At 37.4% G+C, this 20,336-nt stretch overlaps 1 protein-coding gene across 4 annotated transcripts in view; it reads left to right on the top strand.

Annotated features, from left to right (window-relative positions):
* LOC149798499 (uncharacterized) overlaps positions 1 to 19,927 on the top strand; it is a 70,209-nt gene extending 50,282 nt beyond the window's left edge. For 2 of the 4 annotated variants that reach the window (XM_089957300.1, XM_089957302.1), the window contains exon 2: positions 16,658 to 19,927. In XM_089957300.1, the coding sequence (XP_089813426.1) occupies positions 16,678 to 19,203 (2,526 nt within the window). In that variant the 5' untranslated portion in view covers positions 16,658 to 16,677 and the 3' untranslated portion in view covers positions 19,204 to 19,927. Of the gene's footprint in view, positions 1 to 6,759; positions 6,856 to 13,338; positions 13,661 to 16,657 lie in introns of those variants that run through there. The other 2 variants (XM_089957301.1, XM_089957299.1) reach the window with 2 other exon arrangements.
* The last annotated feature ends 409 nt before the right edge of the window (positions 19,928 to 20,336 follow it).

Here is a 20,336-nt window from a genome sequence, read left to right as displayed (position 1 = left end):
AGCCGATGCATTCCGAGTGTGTTACGGTTTTCATTCTGTAGAACGGGCGAAACCAGAATTGCATGCTCCTAAACCAGAATATCATTATTTCTTTTTAAAATTTAGATATTGCTGGTGCCAAACGGTAACTATGGAAACATACATTCTTAGTAACATGTATCTGACCTCAATCTTAACTCCAGAGAGTGCGATCGGATCCCAACTGTGTCTTTTTATTACTCATTATACTCCCACCATGTTATGCTATGATGCCCGTCCGTCCGTATGTCCGTCTGCTACCAATTTAGTTCTAGTCTGGTTCCCTGCTTAGTATGCTCCCTGCGTTGCACTCCGCTACACTAAGCGGAGTGCAACGAAGGGAGTATACTAAACAGGGAACCAGACTAATTTAGTTCTCGTTATCTACAAAAGGGCAAAAGGGCAAAAGGCAGTGTTACCATGATTAAAAGAAGAAATTGTTTCTGCACATAAATTTAAATTTTCTACTAAGTACATTCAACAAACGTTGTGAATGACTTACACCGTTGGACAAAAAAAAAAAAAAAGAAAAAAAAACAAACAACCTTTTGATTTTGGAGTTTAAAGATCAAATGTCAATGTCAAGTATTACAACACGATATGTATACACCGATGTGATTAACACCTCGGTTATAGTGCAAGTCTAAACCTATTTTCTACCACAAGTATTCACAGACTTGTCGAAGTTTGGTGGGAAAACAAAAACCAAGCAGATTGAAATTAGCATAGGAAAGGCAAAATACTGATTGCCGATTTTATTCTTTTTTCCCCAAAGTACGTTGTTTATAATGTTGATTTTATTTTACTTTTCGTTTTGTCTGAGCTTTTTGATTCCGCTTTTATCTCTGTCGGGATACTTCTATTACTATGGTATTGATATTCGTTAAAGGCGGCGGATATGCTACATTTGGAAAATATCGGCTCTTTTTGTACATATTTACGTTACATATGTATAGACTACCATACGTATTGTAATCATCACCCCCATCCTCCTGCTGATCATCATCGTCATTCAGATTATATCTCCCCCCCCCCCCCCTTCATATTCTACCATAAAAAAATAAATTGCCAAAACTAATTCACGTATATTTGTGCAAGTTAAATCAATGTTCCTTGGGTTTATTGTCAGCTGGAATATATTTGGACCTGTAAGCCTCTAACAGAGACGGTTTAATGTTTTCTCTTTTTATAGGTAAAACTGTTTATTATTGTCTCTATATGTTCTCTTTCACCACTCGTTTCTATTACACAGTTTACTCGTGCTATGATTCGTTCATAAAAGTTTCACGCGCTCACATATTGTGTATAGGGGCTTTATTAGCAATATTAAAAAATATAAATCCTTCCAAATGTATACTACTGTTGCAACATTTTTGTGACTACGGCTATAAACACCTAACTGAATAGAGTAGCATGTTCCTTATCAAAGAATCGTTTTGTTGAGCGTGTTGCATTCGCGAATTTTATTTAGCAGAAAGAAGAAACCCGTTCAATCGGATTTACATGAATAAAAGCGAATAAACCCTACTACCCTCACCCGAGACACATAATGCCAGTCAGGATCTCGACACGCACAGTGTCATACAAACACTCGATGCACACAATGTCATGCGAACACTCGACACACACAATGTCAATCAAACACACAATGTCATGCAAACACTCGACACACAATGTCAAGCGAACACTCGACACACAATGTCAAGCGAACACTCGACACACACTATCATGCGAACACTCGACACACACAATGTCAATCAAACACGTTATGCAAACACTCGACACACAATGTCAAGCGAACACTCGACAGACAATGTCAAGCGAACACTCGACACACCCAGTGTCATGCGAACACTCGACATACAATGTCAATCAAACACACGTCATGCAAACACTCGACACACAATGTCAAGCGAACACTAGACGTACACAATGTCATGCAAACACACCATGTCATGCAAACAAATCACACACACACACACACGCGCGCGCGCACAAAGGATATCTGTATTGCACAAGACTATTTAAAGTGTATCTGTTTTATATTTTCCATTCAGTTTAGGGTAATGACTATAGACAGGGAATTCTTTATTTATGATTAAATCAAACACACGTCATGCAAACACTCGACACACAATGTCAAGCGAACACTCGACAGACAATGTCAAGCAAACACTCGACACACCCAGTGTCATGCGAACACTCGACATACAATGTCAATCAAACACACGTCATGCAAACACTCGACACACAATGTCAAGCGAACACTAGACGTACACAATGTCATGCAAACACACCATGTCATGCAAACAAATCACACACACACACACACGCGCGCGCGCGCACACAAAGGATATCTGTATTGCACAAGACTATTTAAAGTGTATCTGTTTTATATTTTCCATTCAGTTTAGGGTAATGGCTATAGACAGGGAATTCTTTATTTATGATTAAATCAAACACAAGTCATGCAAACACTCGACACACAATGTCAAGCGAACACACCATGTCATGCAAACAAATCACACACACACACACACACACACACACACACACACACACACACAAACACACATAAAGTTTAGGTTAATGGCTATAGACAGGGAATTCTTTAAGACTACTGGTTGTTACTGTTTCTCTACTTGGCATAGTCATGTACCAAATACTTTCACTTGATTAAAATAATTTTGACATGCGCATTGTCTCATTTACCTTTAATGTTGTCTGTACATCTATGGTTAAATTGAAGTCAAGGTTATGTGATTCGTGAAGTTTTATTAATTCGTTTATATATAATTTAATATGAATAGTATAGATGGAGTAATTTTGAAAGAATGTATTTTTTTCTCTCCGGTTACTTATTCAATGGTGTATCACCATATATCTTTTGAATGGGAAATTCTTATAGAGAGCTTGTTATCCGGACGAAAGCAATGTTATGCGCACTCCCGCTCCTAGCTTTAATATTTGTATTTGTGACAGCACTCGGCCCAACTCTGCTGATAAATTATGATAGCAATAACCTATGTTAGTAGTATTTCTCTAAGTGTGGGGAGAAGTGTTTTATATTTTCTTTCAGTGTATTGCTTCTTTCCTTAATTTTCCTTCTACAGATAGATAAATTGGTAGGTAGGTTGGCACGTAGATACATAGACATATATGACCCTGGAATGAGATCTTTTCATTACGGTATCCTCATAGTATACCTGCAAAGACGATCACGTTTATTTTACCAGGCAATGTATTTCTACAATTATTAAATATTTGGATCACAATGTACCTTAAACACTTTCATTGTTACTTTAGTTTTGATACTATCTCTCTTCATGTGGCAAAATGTACGTGTATGATGTGCTACTCCAAAATGATTTGTTTTGCACGATACATATTGTAATTAATATAAAATATACGGTATTATGTTTTTTAAAAGGTTAACGTTCTTCTTTCAAGTTGCCTTTATAATAGGTGTAACAATGGTATCTAATGAGCGGAAAACATCTGTCATGGGCTTGTATGTTTAATCTCACTTTGAATATATTTGAAACAGTACTCGTGGTCAAGCCTTTAACCTTGCTATAAGTATCACCTGCAATCTGTTAAATATATTCATGCATAAATATTTGGACCCCAACGTCATCCTTACCGGTGGCATCAAGTAGGCTATCATTTATTAACATCTATCGCAGATTATTCATACAATAAAATGTCCACAAAGCATAAAACGACCATAACCATGTCCTTTAACAAGATGTGTCCTTTATAGAGGGGAGAAATATATAATATAATTAAACTGACGGAACGAGATATGTAGATGTCCTTATGGGCAGGTGGCCATTTATTTGCAGAGATGTTTGCTATAACGGATTTCACTGTACTACTTGCTAATCATATCGAAGACCACTCAACTGAGTTTATCAGATTTCCTTGTCCTCGATGAGCTTAACGCCATTTTTCAGCACAAGACAGGCTATACATGGCGGACATTATAAATGGTGGAGGAAGAACCCTGGAAAACCCCAGAAAGCACGACCGACCCACGAGAAGCTACTGGCAAGCTTTCAAAATCAAATGTACCCACATTTACTAATCCCGAGACTCGAACCCATGCAGACAGCAGTGCGATGGCAATGGCAGTGATCTGTAACGGTGAGCGCTTTAGACTAGTCGGCCAGTCGGGTCCTATATAATGACTGTTTTCGGGCGTACGTACTGGCATGTGGGGCAATTTCAAATTTATGATTTGGTTGCATAGCTGTTGACTAAACGAAAGAAAATAACTTTTACTGAAGTGGTATGCAGTTATAGGCTACTGCATTTGTATGGGAAAATATGAACAAGTTTTTTAAAATGGAAATACTGCACGACCTTTGGATAAAAACACGCCTCGTTCACTCCGTGGACTTCTTTTTGATCATTGAACTATCTTTTAACATAGAGGTGTGATAACGACAAGCCTTTGTTAAGTGATGACAGGTAGATTATAGCTTATACATAATTCTATAGCTGGGGCTGAGCATACGTAACAACAATGAAACTCCAGGCTGGTAACATACAGAAGGAAAATGCTATTAAAAGACTGCACTATATTGGCGTTCTTGCGGAACAAAAGTATGACAAAATTATACTGTAAAATGTGAAAAATAGATAAAGGATTATTTGGGCATAGCTTTTACAGTAATCGCCAAACTGGTTGCGGAATACATGTTATCACTATTCAGTGAACTGCGAACGACTGCTTTAAGTTTATATTTACATATATTTGCAATTAACATTGACTTTGATTCATACTTCTCGCTATACTGTTGGGCGAGGTTCTAGGCATAAACTTATTATATTTCTCCAGTGACTCACGCTGAGCTTGATACATTGGATCGCCTGACTTAATTGTAAATATTTTGTTTTTAATCTTCGCATTTGCACTACATACATACATACATACATACATACATACATACATACATACAGTCCTATTATATCAAATATTAATGTTGTGGATGGATTGACAATACTTGACAAATCGAGCACAAATTTTACTTAAATGAGAGTTTGTAAACTTTAAGACGGCAAGGCCTGTGTGAGAGAGAACAATGAAAACTTTAAGACGGCAAGGCCTGTGTGAGAGAGAACAATGAAAACTTTAAGACGTCAAGGCCTGCGTGAGAGAGAACAATGAAAACTTTAAGACGGTAAGGCCTGTGTGAGAGAAAACAATGAAAACTTTAAGACGTCAAGGCCTGCGTGAGAGAGAACAATGAAAACTTTAAGACGGCAAGGCCTGTGTGAGAGAGAACAATGAAAACTTTAAGACGGCAAGGCCTGCGTGAGAGAGAACAATGAAAACTTTATTTCTAGTCGGTAAAATGTTCGATAAGTCCGTTAGTCATTTAACCGTTTTGAATTAAATATACGTATTCACTGTAGGAGCAAATCTGGTCAGATTCAGACATTTAAATTATACATATATGATACACGTAAAAATATGGCTAAGGATTTGACGGACTCTCTACCACTTGTTCTGCTATATTCCCGCCCTGCTTTTTGAAGATACATTGTCGCATCTACATTATATATGATCACACTTGTTTAGTTGGTAAGAGAGAAGTCAAACTCTTTACTTGCATGACATGCAATTTGTATCTGCACCATCAATATCACCACCACCACCACCACAATCATCATCATCATCGTCATCATCATCATCATCATCATCATCACTCTTCTTTCTAGTCATAAGGCAAAGATTTGGCGCCGCAGCAAGGGTCGAACTCGGGATTTCTCCAACTCCAGACGTGCGTTCTACCATTTGTGATTTCCGAACCGATGCACCAGACTCGTTCTTGCGATACACTTCCTCCTGCTTTTCGAAGAAATATCCAACTGTTTTCATTATCCACGGGGCCCCGAGTGGCCGAGTGGTCTAAAGCGCTCACCGTTCCGGATCACTGCCATCTCACCTCTGTCTGCGTGGGTTCGAGTCCAAGGCTCGGCTAGCGTGGGTACGTGGGGAAAGCCTGCTGTTGACTGAGGGAAAACGGGTTATGTCCCTGATAATACTTTGTGTTAGTCGCATTTATCTTGATATGATCGATCATCAGCACTATTTTAGTCATAACTGTCAAGTAATACTAACATTAAGCACATCATTACAGTACATGTAATTATCTTGCTGTAGACTTAAAAATATGCGTCTATCTCTAATACGCTCTAAGACAAAGTCCGTATCCTCCTGGTAAGAAGTCAAGTAATAAACAGAAACAATACAAACGAAATGAATGGAAGCTTCGTAAGGGTGATAGCTCCGCATTTGATATGGACAGATATATGCTATCTTTTTCATTTAATAAGAAAAACTCATTAAATAATATTTGCAGTGATTCCTAAAATAATGCATTTGCCTATAAAGGAAATTAAATTTGCCTTATCTCTAGCTTTCTCAGCTTAAACACTTCCTGTACACGAAAACTAATTTTTGTGTGACACAGTTTTCATCAAACTGCGGTCTTAATATAAGATTTTGTTTTTGTGCGTCTATATATATATATATATATATATATATATATATATATATATATATATATAATAGTAATCAGTTGAATATCTCTAGTGCATTGCGTATTTATTTCATTTGCAATGCAGACTATAGAGCCCTGTCGTTTTCCGTGTTATTTGAAAGACGTCTTTAAAGATCAGAAAATGAATTAGCGCATTGCTGTGGTAAAATACGATGTAACGAGATCTTGAAACACTAGAAGCAACCATAATACATTGACGGTTAAACAGTTGTGTAGGGCTTTGAGTATAAACCTATCTCCTGTTACGTGACATATAACTTTCTAGGTAAGCAAATTTTCTGAACAAATACCACTGACTCTCTCTCTCTGTCTGTCTGTCATGTTGTGTAAGCTTTCCTTTTTTTAGTCTTAACACAGAATGTTTACTTCCTGTTCCACTCTATTCATTCGAACTAATACAATTGTTGTTGCAGTCTATCGAGACAGTTGTCTGCTGTGTAAGTTGTTTTACGTAGAGGAAAGGAACGAGAACATTCATTATTTAATTCAAAATCTGGAATACATTTGAGTCATCCGTTTGTAACGAAACCCTTGATATAAAACAAATGTGTTCCCTGTCTGGATCCCCCATTTCCTCCATGCCACCCGTAACAATCTTCGTAGGAACCTCAGTAGTCTGAGGTTAGAGGATAATAGTAGGTCCAGGGACGGAGCTAGATATTGCTTTTCTTACAACACCGCATACTTTCGTCTATGTAGTCTTTGCTGTTGCAAGAGTACAAGATGGTTACTCTGAAAGCAGTGTCATCGGACACTCCCTGTGAGGGTTGTTATGGTTGGGGTGGGGTGCTCCCAATATTGTATTTAAACTATTATAGAAGTTCCACCCAGGCTCGAGTTTGGTTGGAAGTTAAATTAGTGAAAATCAGATGTAAAGTTCAGAGCCCCCAGTCAGCGATGCCGACGGTTAGATGGCTAAATATACAACAAGGTTGAAGTTCAATGAAGAACAATTTAATAATCAAATGATTCAAATTCCCAATTACACTCTTTCCGCTCGACCCTTTAACAGCCCATTGCATCTCTTGATTAGCAGTGTGAGACTGATTTCCACCTGCCCTTTTAATTTACTCATCTGTAGTGTTCTTCTCTCTACTATTTCTCTCATTTCCTTCTCCTCGTCCTTCCCGACTTTCTCCAATTTGTTTTCCTCATCCTCGACTTCGCTATACTCATTCTCCTCCTCCTCCTCCACTTTCTTCTCCAGACTCCGTTTCATCCTCCTTACCTTCTCCCCACCCTCTCTCCACTGACTAGACTTCCGTCGACTTCTATTGTTTCAGCTAGTATCGTACCCGAAGTTCTGTGCCCCCTAAAAGGCTTCTTGAGAAAACACAATGACGGTAAAAATGTTTCCCTTAGCCTTCTCATCTCACACTGCACACAGCCTGCCATCAGATAACGGCTATTACATTTCTTCGGTCATGGATTCATTCACCTCGAGATACCCATATATTCAATGGTACAACAAACGTCATACACAGCACGGTATCAATTACTCCTTATACACGCATCAATAAATTCTGTCACATTAATACATATTCTTAGTCCTGTTATACTCAACAATATCACAATAATCATATGCATTTCTTTACCTTACAACTTATGTAAGCTACACAAACATTCCAATGTCTATGCTCTGACATATGCATACATCCATTGTAACTAATCTTACATACTTCACCCGTTTTCCAAATTCACAATTCAAGCATGTGTAAATTCTAACATAACACATTAAAAATGCATTAATTTACTACTAAATAAACTAGCGAATTACAAATTAATTCTGACCATAAGCTAATAATTCCGCTGGCATCTAATAATTCTCTACGTAGGCTCAATCCCATTTCTCAAATATGCATGTAAACGAAACACTACAAAGGTAATTTTACACACTAAACGGTGCAAGTAATTAAGGATACATACCACAAATAATTACAATGATGATGCCGTAATATTCTGGAAAAATCGAGCAAATAGCTTAATGAACTTTTCCAAGCTCTCTCTTTCCGTAGAATCTATCGCTAGGTTTTGCCGCCAAATACGAGTGACTCTCTCGGAGTAATCCGTTTGCACAGCAATCTTCCCAGGCGAAACTAACTTTTCATTTACAAGTTCTGAAAGTTATATTTCGGATTGGAATTGTAAACACACCCTCTATTTCAATTCTGACTGGATATCGCTGTGAACCGATCCAAAAACTTAGCGGACAATGTCCCTCTCGCTGTTTGTCAACGTGGGGACGGTTAAGAACACGCCTCGTTCACCCCGCGGGCTTCCCTACGATCTTAAGACTCTGCTGTAACGCATAGGTGTGATACGGGAGGTCGCCTTCGCCAACTTAAGTTCCCATTCTCTGGAGAGTCACGACAACATTGCATAAGAGTTTAACACTAGCCTGTGGCAGTCTTTAGACATCAAACACATGGCCGCAGTAATACTTATACACGACTTTATAGCTAAAATTAGCAAACGTGACACCCCCACATATAATCTTTTCTGCGATGGGCAATATGTGTTTTAATCAGGAACTGTTCTGCTTCCGCTCTGCTACACTCCGTCTGTTGATACCGGACAGGAGAGATGCAGCAAATTTCGCAATAAAGTTAGCTCTTTTGATTGACCTCATTTTCTTCCTTTCGCTACGATGTTATGCTTTCTTTACTTTAAGCAGTCTTTCTCTGAGGACCTACCACAACTGTTGTTGTTCTACCTTCTCCTCTTGAGTAGAGTCCCCGATCTGTCTTTTCAATGACAGGAGATCTTCTTTTGTTCTAGTTGTCCCCAATTGTATCTAGAGGTTGCCGGCTTAGTTCGTGTTTATAGACACGAACTCTCTCATTTTCTAGGGTGTAAGCGATTTTAGAAAAGGGCAGGATCCTCCCGTCGACGTTACCCTGCACCACCCTGCACAGCAGCATTTAGGATGTTCTCTAAGGCGTCTTCAAACTGTTCCAAGACATTCGTTTTTTCAATCTTTGGCAAATCCACTCTCTCACATCCTCATGTCTCGACTCGTCTAGCCTTTTTCCGCTCTTGACCTTTGCCTACACTGACAGGGTAATGTAACTCAGGCTGAATATAAATAATGGGCACTCACTCCTCATCTCCTCATGTGGTTGAGGAGATTTTAGTATTGTCTCTCCAATATTGACAAAATGTTCTCAATCTGCCTCTCTTTCATTCCGCACGCTGCGCTTTTGCCTGAGACACATCTGATGTGCAGATATCATCAACACTGTGGTGTAGTGACTGGCTGATAGCCTCCTCAATCTCACCAGAGATAAGCTGAGAGGGTTGCAAATGAGATCTCACAGGACTGCATTGCAACCTCAATTGGTGGTTTTTCCGATTCCTTGCATTCTTGCACAGTTTCCTACAAGACCATCTGGTCTTGGCTACCCATCAAAAATGTTTTCGGAGTCCATTGCAGATTGGCATTTATATATAGTTCTCTTTCTTATATTATTTTCATACAAACGTCGTTGTCTCATTTGCAAGAGTTCTGATTTCTTATCAAAGTCTCTGTACTTGAAAATAGTGCATCAATTACAAATCTCTTATCTTACTGAACTCGAAGGCGTCCCTTTTCATCATAATTTTGATATCATTCTACCTATTCCTAAATGTACGTGTAGACTTGTAGCTATCTAATGATTTTTTGTTTGTTTACGTTGCATGATGCAGGGTCTTTTATTTTACATAGTATATGGACTCATTTGACCTAAATATATCAGGGGACATCGGAACCTGACCACTAGAAGCCACTCTATTTTTGTCAAGAAGGCCGAATTAGAGGGGATGGGGAAACATATGGCCCAAGTCTCAACCCTTCGGGGACCTCACAAATAAACAATTCTGAAAATAATACATATACCCCGTTATGTACTTAGCTATCTTTGAAATCTTTGCATAGCAAATTATATAGGATTGTTTTGGCATTCCATATATCAATATAATCAGGGACTAGGTGCCTCAAACTCTCAAAGTGGTCAGGGACTCTCTCAACATCTGAAGTGACCTGGTGATAAGTATAACACAGAGGCCAGGTAGAACAGGGTCTTTCTATTTATCAAAATGGTACCCCCCCCCCCGCCAAAAATAAATAAATAAAAAGATTTTTAAAAAAAACCGAAACAAAAGAACAAAACAAAACAAACGATCATACCCTTCTAATAACAAATCATCGAATTCTTCACTGCAAACGTTAAATCAGTTCAAAATAAACACATATGCAATCTTAAATATCATAAATGCCGAAGTTAACGAACGTAGAAGTAGGTTCTAAGTTAAAAAGTTAGAAATTGTTGAAGCGTGAAACTTACGTCACTGTTACACAACACTGTGAATGTTATAATTACAAACATATCACTGTTTTTATGATAGTATGATAGAATGTCCCCAAAACATTCAAGTAGGTTGAAACGTGTCCCAAAACATTCAGGTAGGTTGAAACATGTCCCAAACCATTCAGGTAGGTTGAAACATGTCCCAAAACATTCAGGTAGGTTGAAACATGTCCCAAACCATTCAGGTAGGTTGAAACATGTCCCAAAACATTCAGGTAGGATGAAACATGTCCCAAAACATTCAGGTAGGTTGAGATCTGTCCCAAAACATTCGTCACATCCTAGTTTATAGCACAAGGAAGAACTCTACCCTCATTTGCAAAGCTGTAACATATTTCCTGTGAGCATTGAATTAATATTTACAATGACAGCAATTTAAATAAGAAACATTGACCTACTGATGTGACCAAAATAATGATAATTTAGATATAAGAAAGAACATATCTTAAACCTTTCACCTGAATCTAAGTCTCACTGGGTACGTTATAAAACATAAGACCTCAATTTAAGCAATATTTAATATATATCATTGAGTAGCATGTTGATTAAGGGATAAAAAACACAATTGATAGAGCTAATTAAAATAAGGAGCTACATACATAAACTAGAACTTGCGCCAAACTTTCACCCAAGGTGGGATGCAGACGCGGACTTCGGTGTGAATGCATACATTTTCCTTATTCTTCCAATATTCGAGCTAGGAAGTAATTCTTTTATTTTTAGTTTTCTATTTGCTTCATAGCATACTCCATCTGAATGCGTTAAATTCGACCTAAAAAGTAATTTTTATATTTTTAATTCTCTATTTTCTTCATAGCATAAACCTAAATTCAGATAAATATCCGCTGCTGACTGAGTGAACCGCTCTTGCCTAGAGTTTTATGTTCCATCATTTCTTGTAGAAACGTGTCGTGATAATATCTGCATTCATTCATTTTATCTGTAAATGAGTGATCATCATTCCTGTGTTAATCACTATTGACAGGTAATGAGAACATTATCCAATCGTTATAGCTGATATACTTCTCTTGTGATTACTTCATATAAACGTTAAATATTGCGATTTTATAAATACATTTCTTATGAACTTTTCTTACGTTGATAGAGAGATAGATTACTAAGGCCGTCAGACAGGCGGGTTTGGACATAGATGGATAAATAGGTTTGGTTTGGTTTTGATGGATCTAACGCCATTCGTCGGTACACAATAGGCCATACATGGGGCAGAATATATTATGGTGGAGGAAGAACCCGATAAGATCACGGGAACAGCCACCATCCCACAGGAAGCTACCGGCAAGCTTTCTAACCTATCTACGCTTGTCGAACTGAGACTCAGACTCAGATCAAAAGTAGTTACGGATTGTGATTCTATGTGGAATAATGTTGGAATATTACATTGAAAATACACTACATATTTGGTGTCGTTTAGGGAGTGTACAATCGTGAATGTTTAGGGTTTTGGCTAACCGTTCACTAATCTCTCTCTCTCTCTCTCTCTCTCTCTCTCTCTCTCTCTCTCTCTCTCACACACACACACACACACATCTCCCCATCTCTTTTCTTTATTGAGTTGCAAAGTGATTCAACATTTCGGCCAAGATGTATTGAAACTCGCATATAAGTATAATTGTAATATAGTGACGACGAAACACACACAAACACACACACACACATAAACACACACACACATACGCACGCACGCACGCACAAACACACACACACACACTAACATACATACATACATAAATGCATACATACATACATACCTACGTACGTACGTACATACATACATGCATACATACATACATACATACATACATACAAGCTTATTTTGCATGCGAGAAACGAATTCAGATATTCAATGTTTATTGGTTCCTGTGAATATACTGTTCTTATGCTTTTGCATTTGACCCTAAGTCATGAAGTTGCGGGTGGGTAGGACAAAGCATTGGGGAGCGAGATATTTATTTTACAGGCTTTCTAGGTTTACAAGACCATAATAAAACCATAATCATTGTCCATCACATATAATATGACTTAAAGTAAATGTGTATTTATGTTTGTAGTAAGCCCTGTATGGGAACGTTTTGACTATCTGATAAAGGTTTCCACAAAACACGTTAGACCTGTTCTAATTCAAGGATACGTGGGATACACAAACGCTTCAATAGATTTAAACTTAAGCATGGTATCTTTAACAAAAGGTATTAATCCATCCTGAACTGCTGGATAAAATAATCATGCAGGATGAAATTAGCCCACTACTACTTTACATCGATATTAATGTATCGTCTGCTTTCTGGGTCTTCCTGTTCCGTTTCATAACTGGTTTTTCATCTGTGCGTTAAGTAATGTCTATACAGCTTGTGCTTGCAACCAACATATTAATTAACTGTTGATATAAACAAAACAGCGGCACGCGACAGCTTTCTGGCAATTAACTATGACTCACACAGTCTTGCGTACACGTATTTTTTCAGCTGAGACGTAACTCTGTGAGATATATACTTAGTACAGGAAAAGACAGCTTGCCTGATTGAGGATGATACATGCTAGCCTGGGTGTATGTAATGAACATAGCTAGAGGACAATATGGACCAATATGTGGCCCATTATTGTAGTAGCGTTACAGTTATACACTGGTGGGAAAGGACGATACCTAAGGAGTTCAAGGTCACTGACAGATCCTTGTGATTGGTTATCAATATAAGTTTCAAGGTAAACGAGGACGCACGTAGTAGATCACATTCTGTAAGAGGGTATATCTATCTATTATATATATATATATATATATATATATATATATATATATATATATATATATATATATATATATATATATATATGCATGCTTTGGTTTATATTTCACTCAAAATAGCCTATTCCTTTCATGCTTATTAGACGGGTAACAGGGTTAATCCACTGTACTGAAAGCGTTTGCTCGATTTCCTATCGTATGAGAATTCAGGATTGAAATAATCAATGTTTTAGAATACAATCTTCTTAACTAACTTTGCGTAACGAGTTTGTTAATAATCAAAGAAACATTTTTTATATTCTTGTAGTCAGTTTTTGCAAGTTGAAATGAATGAAGGCTGGAGTGAATGAACGAACATCACTTGTTTCAGACTGAATTCATTTTTTGCAGACTACTGTCAATTTATCTATATGGAGATGGCAAAACAATTTGCATTTGTGATTACTGACTTTATTTGAAAGTTGTTTTAAAAAATTAGTTTTAGTGAAATTTGTAAAGTAGTATTTCAGATGCGGCAGATTTCGAACAATTTAAAATTAATATACAACCTCAAGCTGTTAATAATGAGTAAAATATATTATTTAAAATGAGCCAGAAACGTTGCGTCTTGCAAAATGGAAATGGGGATTATATTCGTTACATAGATACAAGCATTTTGCCTTATGAGCGCATGAGTCTGAAAAGTGATGCTCCCAGATGGTATATCATATTCAGGCGTACACCATGCATTACTGGAGGTTATGACACTAATTACAAGGGACTTTAAGACATACACCATGAATAACCGGATGTTATGAAATTAAAAACCAAGGGACTTTATGACATTCAGCATGTAATATTGAACGTTATGACACTAATACCAGGGGACTTTAAAGCATACACCATCTAGTACTGTACGTTATGACACTAATAAGAAGCGACTTTGTGGCATACATCCTGTACTATTGAACGTTATGACACTAATAACAACGGACTTTAAAGCGTACACCATGTGTTACTGGACGTTGACACATTGATAACAAGGGACTTTATGGCATAAACCATGTATTTCTGGACGTTATGACATTAATAATCAAGGGACCTTAATACATTGACCATATATTACTGGACGCTATGACACTAATAGCAAGGGAGTTTAAGCCATACACCATATATTACTGGACGCTATGACACTAATAACAAGGGAGTTTAAGCCATACACCATGTATTACTGGACGCTATGACACTAATAGCAAGGGAGTTTAAGCCATACACCATGTATTACTGGACGCTATGACACTAATAGCAAGGGAGTTTAAGCCATACACCATGTATTACTGGACGCTATGACACTAATAGCAAGGGAGTTTAAGCCATACACCATGTATTACTGGACGCTATGACACTAATAGCAAGGGAGTTTAAGCCATACACCATGTATTACTGGACGCTATGACACTAATAGCAAGGGAGTTTAAGCCATACACCATATATTACTGGACGCTATGACACTAATAGCAAGGGAGTTTAAGCCATACACCATATATTACTGGACAATATGACACTAATAGCAAGGGAGTTTAAGCCATACACCATATATTACTGGACGCTATGACACTAATAGCAAGGGAGTTTAAGCCATACACCATATATTACTGGACAATATGACACTAATAGCAAGGGAGTTTAAGCCATACACCATGTATTACTGGACGTTATGACACTAATAACAAGAGACTTTATGGCATGCATCCTGTATTATTGAACGTTATCACAATGGACTTTAAAGCATACACCATTTATTACTGTACGTTTCGAATTTGACAACAAGGGCCTTTAAGGCCTTTAAGGGACTTAAAGACCTGTATTATTGAACGTTATGACACTGATAAAAAGAGACTATAAGGCATACGCTGTGTCACTGGACGGTGTGATGCTAATAACAAGGGATTTTATTTCTAAATATAAAAGTTTCAAACAGGAAATTTTATGGTTGGTGTCTAATCAGTTGTTGACGGTTCAGTTTACATTTATATGTGTTTTAGCCATGTATTTCGATTTAACATCTTTTAAGCATTTTGAGTATACAGCGCTTTCCAAATACTGTTTGCTGACCTGACCATACGATCCGTGATTCATAGATAATGTGAAGAAAATATGATATAATGCATATACAAGTTCTTTTGTCAAGTTTTGTGTTTAAGTACATTTCTCGTACAGTCTAGGTTACATGGTCAAGCAATTTCATTACATGTATTTGTTCTTAGCGAGAGCACTGCTTGCATAAAACGGTTACTGTAATCCATATTTTGTGGTTCGTGGACCCTATTGAGTGTAAGTGCAGTCAACAGCCATTCTTTGAATTGAGTTGCCTCTGGTGACTATACCTTTCTTATGGCACAGACTGGCGGGCTATTAGTGTTTAGTGAATAAATTCGTAGTTCATTAACGATTATAATACATTTTTTAAATCTTGAGATTAAATTATGTGTGATGTGACGTGATCTTGATTTTTAACGTAGCTTTAACACTTTTTCAGTCATATCGCTACGATGTCTGCAGTGTGACAGTTTATAGTGATGTCTAGCACTAGGGCATCATGCCGCAGACATGTAGCATGATGTCCCACCCAGTCACATTATCCTGACACCAGGCCGACCAGTCCTAACACTAACCTCTTAATACTGAGCGCCAAGCAAGGCAGCTGTTAGTGCCATTTTTTGTAAGTCTTTGGTATGTCTTGGCCATGGATCGAACCCACGACCTCCCGCATCCGAGGCGGACGCTCTAACCACTAGGCCACTGGAGCGGTCGATCAAATTATGTGGCGTATCCCTGTGTCATGCAGTTTGCACAACTTGACACTATATAACCTTAAATGTTGTTGTGTCGTTAAACAAATAATCTAACACAAACCTATAGTAAATACATTGCCGAAAAAGAAACACAATTCTGCAAACTTTTTATATCTATTTCAGGCATGTAGAGAACGAACAGGATGGATGACACAAGAGATATGCGCCTATCCAAATCCATCCAACGTGCATCAGCATCAGCACAGACAATGACCTATTGTCAAGCAAGGGCAGTTCGTGGACTAATAAGAGACATTAATCCATTAATTTTATTTCGTCATCTTTGCAAAGTAGGGAAAATAGAAGAGATTCATGTTCGGCACGTAAACCAAATGCTTGAAGACGGAGAAAACGAACTGCATGTCAACAGAATTATACTGGACCTGCTGTCTCGTATCGCATGTATAGATGATCTCATCTTTGCTCTGACAGCTATGCGTAATATAGGCGCAGTCGATAATCTAATCTTAAGCATCCAAAACCTGATGAGAACGCCATCATATATGACAATAAATAGGGTGAAAATGGAAGACAGGTTTTACGTTCAAAAACTTTTCAGAGACACGAAAAGAAGCATTCAGAATGCAGCTTTGACAAGTAAGGAATTGTTTCAGACAAGAATGGCTTTAATTGCAAAATATCACGAAGAAATCAATCCCGAAGAAAAAACTAATATAGCTGATAGATGCATAGCTATATTGACAGCAGAGATAGACGCATATGCCACAACATATACAGAATCTTCAGATAATAGCGACCCTTTTGAGGAACTTCGTAAATTTATCACAGAATCATCAAACACAAATATTACACAGATGGAGTTCAAATCCAGATTGGCACATGCATATGCCATTAGAGGACAATTTGATGAGGCTGAACATTGTTTCAATGAGGCACGGTATTCTTCACAATTTGTTGCCCCCTGTCAGGAAATGGTCAACTTCCTTTTCCTTGGATTACTTGTCAAGATGAAAAAGTTTGAGAAGCTGCCAACAGACGAGTTGCAGGAAGAAATTATCGAACTTGGAAATGATGGCCTTTCAATACTTGAAGACGAAGACGAAGATAGCAGAAATCTCTGGGTGAGACTCATACGCCTCAGAGTTTCTTGCTGTCTCCTTGGAATAGGCTTCAATGTAAATTTCCTCAATGACTATGAAGTAACTAAAGAAAAGCTTGAAGAAGCGGAAACGTATATGAAAGACATCAAACTAGATGGAATGGAGAAGAAAAGGCAGGTGCTTTACTTGGTCGTGAGATCTCGAATAAGCGATTTAAAAAATGAGATCTGCGGTGCATTAAAAGACATGAGACAAGCAGAAGTCATATCATTTGAAAGCAGCTTTCCAGAAATAAAGAACGTACGTCCGAACAGAGAGATATTAGAGAAGAAGCACTATGAAACATACATCCAACGGGGACGAAGCCATTCGTGTGAGGCAAGTATTAATATCCAATGTAATATAAATGAAACGAAGACAAGCATCGTAGAAAGTAGACCAGGTTTTAAAAAAGCAGAGACATATATAACACATATAGAGAATATAGATAACAGTATGGATCTCTTCTGGCAAATATCAGAGTCAAATGTTCCAGCGATATCTGAGCGATATTGTTCAGATCAACAACTGCATCATATTGACTTCAACTATAATCTTGGATATATGCAAGGTTCTGACGATGCAGTACACTCCAGGACGGTTAATAGGGATCCCGTCTTTGTGGAACAGTCTTTAAAGTCCCAAGCCATGTCAGACTTTAAATATATCACCAGACAAAATAGGTTTTACCTCGAAGAAGCAATGTTTAAAGATAATAGAGAAATGTGCTTTGATGAATCAAAAGTAAATGTAACACAAAACGTGGATGTTCTGACAACTGTGTCTAAATTAAATATAGTAGAGCATGAAGAGAAAATGCGATTTTCTGAAAAGGCATCATCTGTACCGTCGACCCAGTCATTTTGTGCTCGAATGCAAACACATGCGAAAGAAAACGAATTAAAACAACTCCAAAGTATGTTCTTAACTGAACAGGATATATCTCGGGTTGATTTTGGTAATATTTCTGATTTTGAATCGACTCCGGACAGTAAAACTGGAATGTTGCAAGGACATTTTGAAGGTACGAAATTATTTCTGGATTCTCTTGACAATGGCTGTGATACAAAGCAAATTGACGCTGATAGTACGAAGGAAACCCTGAACAAATACAAAGGCAAAACCTTTAGTTTTAGCACAGAATTTCCGGAAGTTTCTGATAGATTTATCTCAGATACCCACGGCGCTGTTGTAGAATTTGATAATAGTTTCCAAGTGGATGGCACTATACCAGCGCATCCTACAGATCAAATAATGCAACAAAACGATAGCATTCGTATGCATTCGATATCTTTAAGACTATCTGACTCTCTCAAACATGGCGATATGCAGGAATTAGAAATCGAGGAAAACATAGCCAGAAATGAAGCACACAGATGTCTGGAAAATATAGATTCGTGTGGATATTCCAGCCAAAATTATATCCCACTTCATTTGAATATGGAGCAGTTTATGTCAAATCGGGAAAGTGAAGAACATGATGCAAACTTTCAACTGCCTTTACGTCTTTCCACGCAATTCGATAGTGGTTTGGGAACTGGCACATTGAACTCAGCAGAAGAGGAATAAATTCACACGAGCTGTGCACGATCTGGGTGATTCAAAAGGTCATATGAAAGTTAGTTTATATCGATTGAGTCAGCACGAGTTGTCTTATTTATAAAATTTAAGGGCATACTCATTCCACGGTGACAGTGTTACCTATTGAAATCGTAAAGTATTTATTTATTATTTCTAAACTCGAAATACTCAGGGCGCATATTTTATTTGAAGGAAACGTAAGATTGTAATACTGTTTTCATACTGTTTTCATATTGTTATATGCATATTGTTATAATATCTAATATGCATAAATATCCCCCAAAAGTATGTATTTTTATGGTACCTATTTGTATTATGCCCAGCTGAAATAAATCAAATCCGATTTAGTCATATTTATTCTAGTGTAAGGGAAGCTTGATTCATATTACAAGGATTACCTTTGAAGGAACATTGTAGCTTATTACAAACTGTTATCTAACTAATGAAAGAACGAAGAAGGTGTATCGTTTAGAGTTGCGGCTGGAAAATTTTTATAGAGGCCGTGGCCACTTAGGTACAAACCGGAAGTTCCGGTTAAATTTCGCCGAGTGTGAACACTTTATAACAATGGTTCAAAACAAAATGTGCACATTTGCTGATTCCAATTTATTGATCAAACTTTAAAATGGATTGAAGCAAATTAGTATTATTACTATATTGAGATACAGTGGTATCTCAGTTGGGGATGAATTAAATGTGTTTTATTCTCTTATGAGTTTACTAGTACATGTTTCCATTATAATTAATCTTTCTGTTTCGGTCGCCATTATGATTTACACTGAGTTTTGTCTCAGATGTATGTGATGTTCTACATTTATTTTATTGCTTGTATTATTAACCGTTGATTATTGGAATGTACATTGTTTACGAGTAGTAATTATATTTGCATGCGTCTATCTTCTATCCTCCTTTCGCTCTCTCTCTCTCTTTCTCTCTCTCTCTCTCTCTCTCTCTCTCTCTCTCTCTCTCTCTCTCTATATATATATATATATATATGTGTGTGTGTGTGTGTGTGTGTGTGTGTGTTTTATCATACCACACTTTAAACTTTATATACGTTAAAAATACTGAATAATAGTGTCTTAAATACATTTCCTATAGGATCGCTTTATAGAAAGTCA

The sequence above is a fragment of the Sinohyriopsis cumingii genome, chromosome 5 (genome assembly GCF_028554795.1).
Source record: "Sinohyriopsis cumingii isolate HCF-2022 chromosome 5, ASM2855479v2, whole genome shotgun sequence".
Classification (NCBI taxonomy): domain Eukaryota; kingdom Metazoa; phylum Mollusca; class Bivalvia; order Unionida; family Unionidae; genus Sinohyriopsis; species Sinohyriopsis cumingii.
The sequence above is the reverse complement of the archived record's forward strand: the minus strand, read 5'-3'. Positions and strand labels throughout refer to the sequence as shown.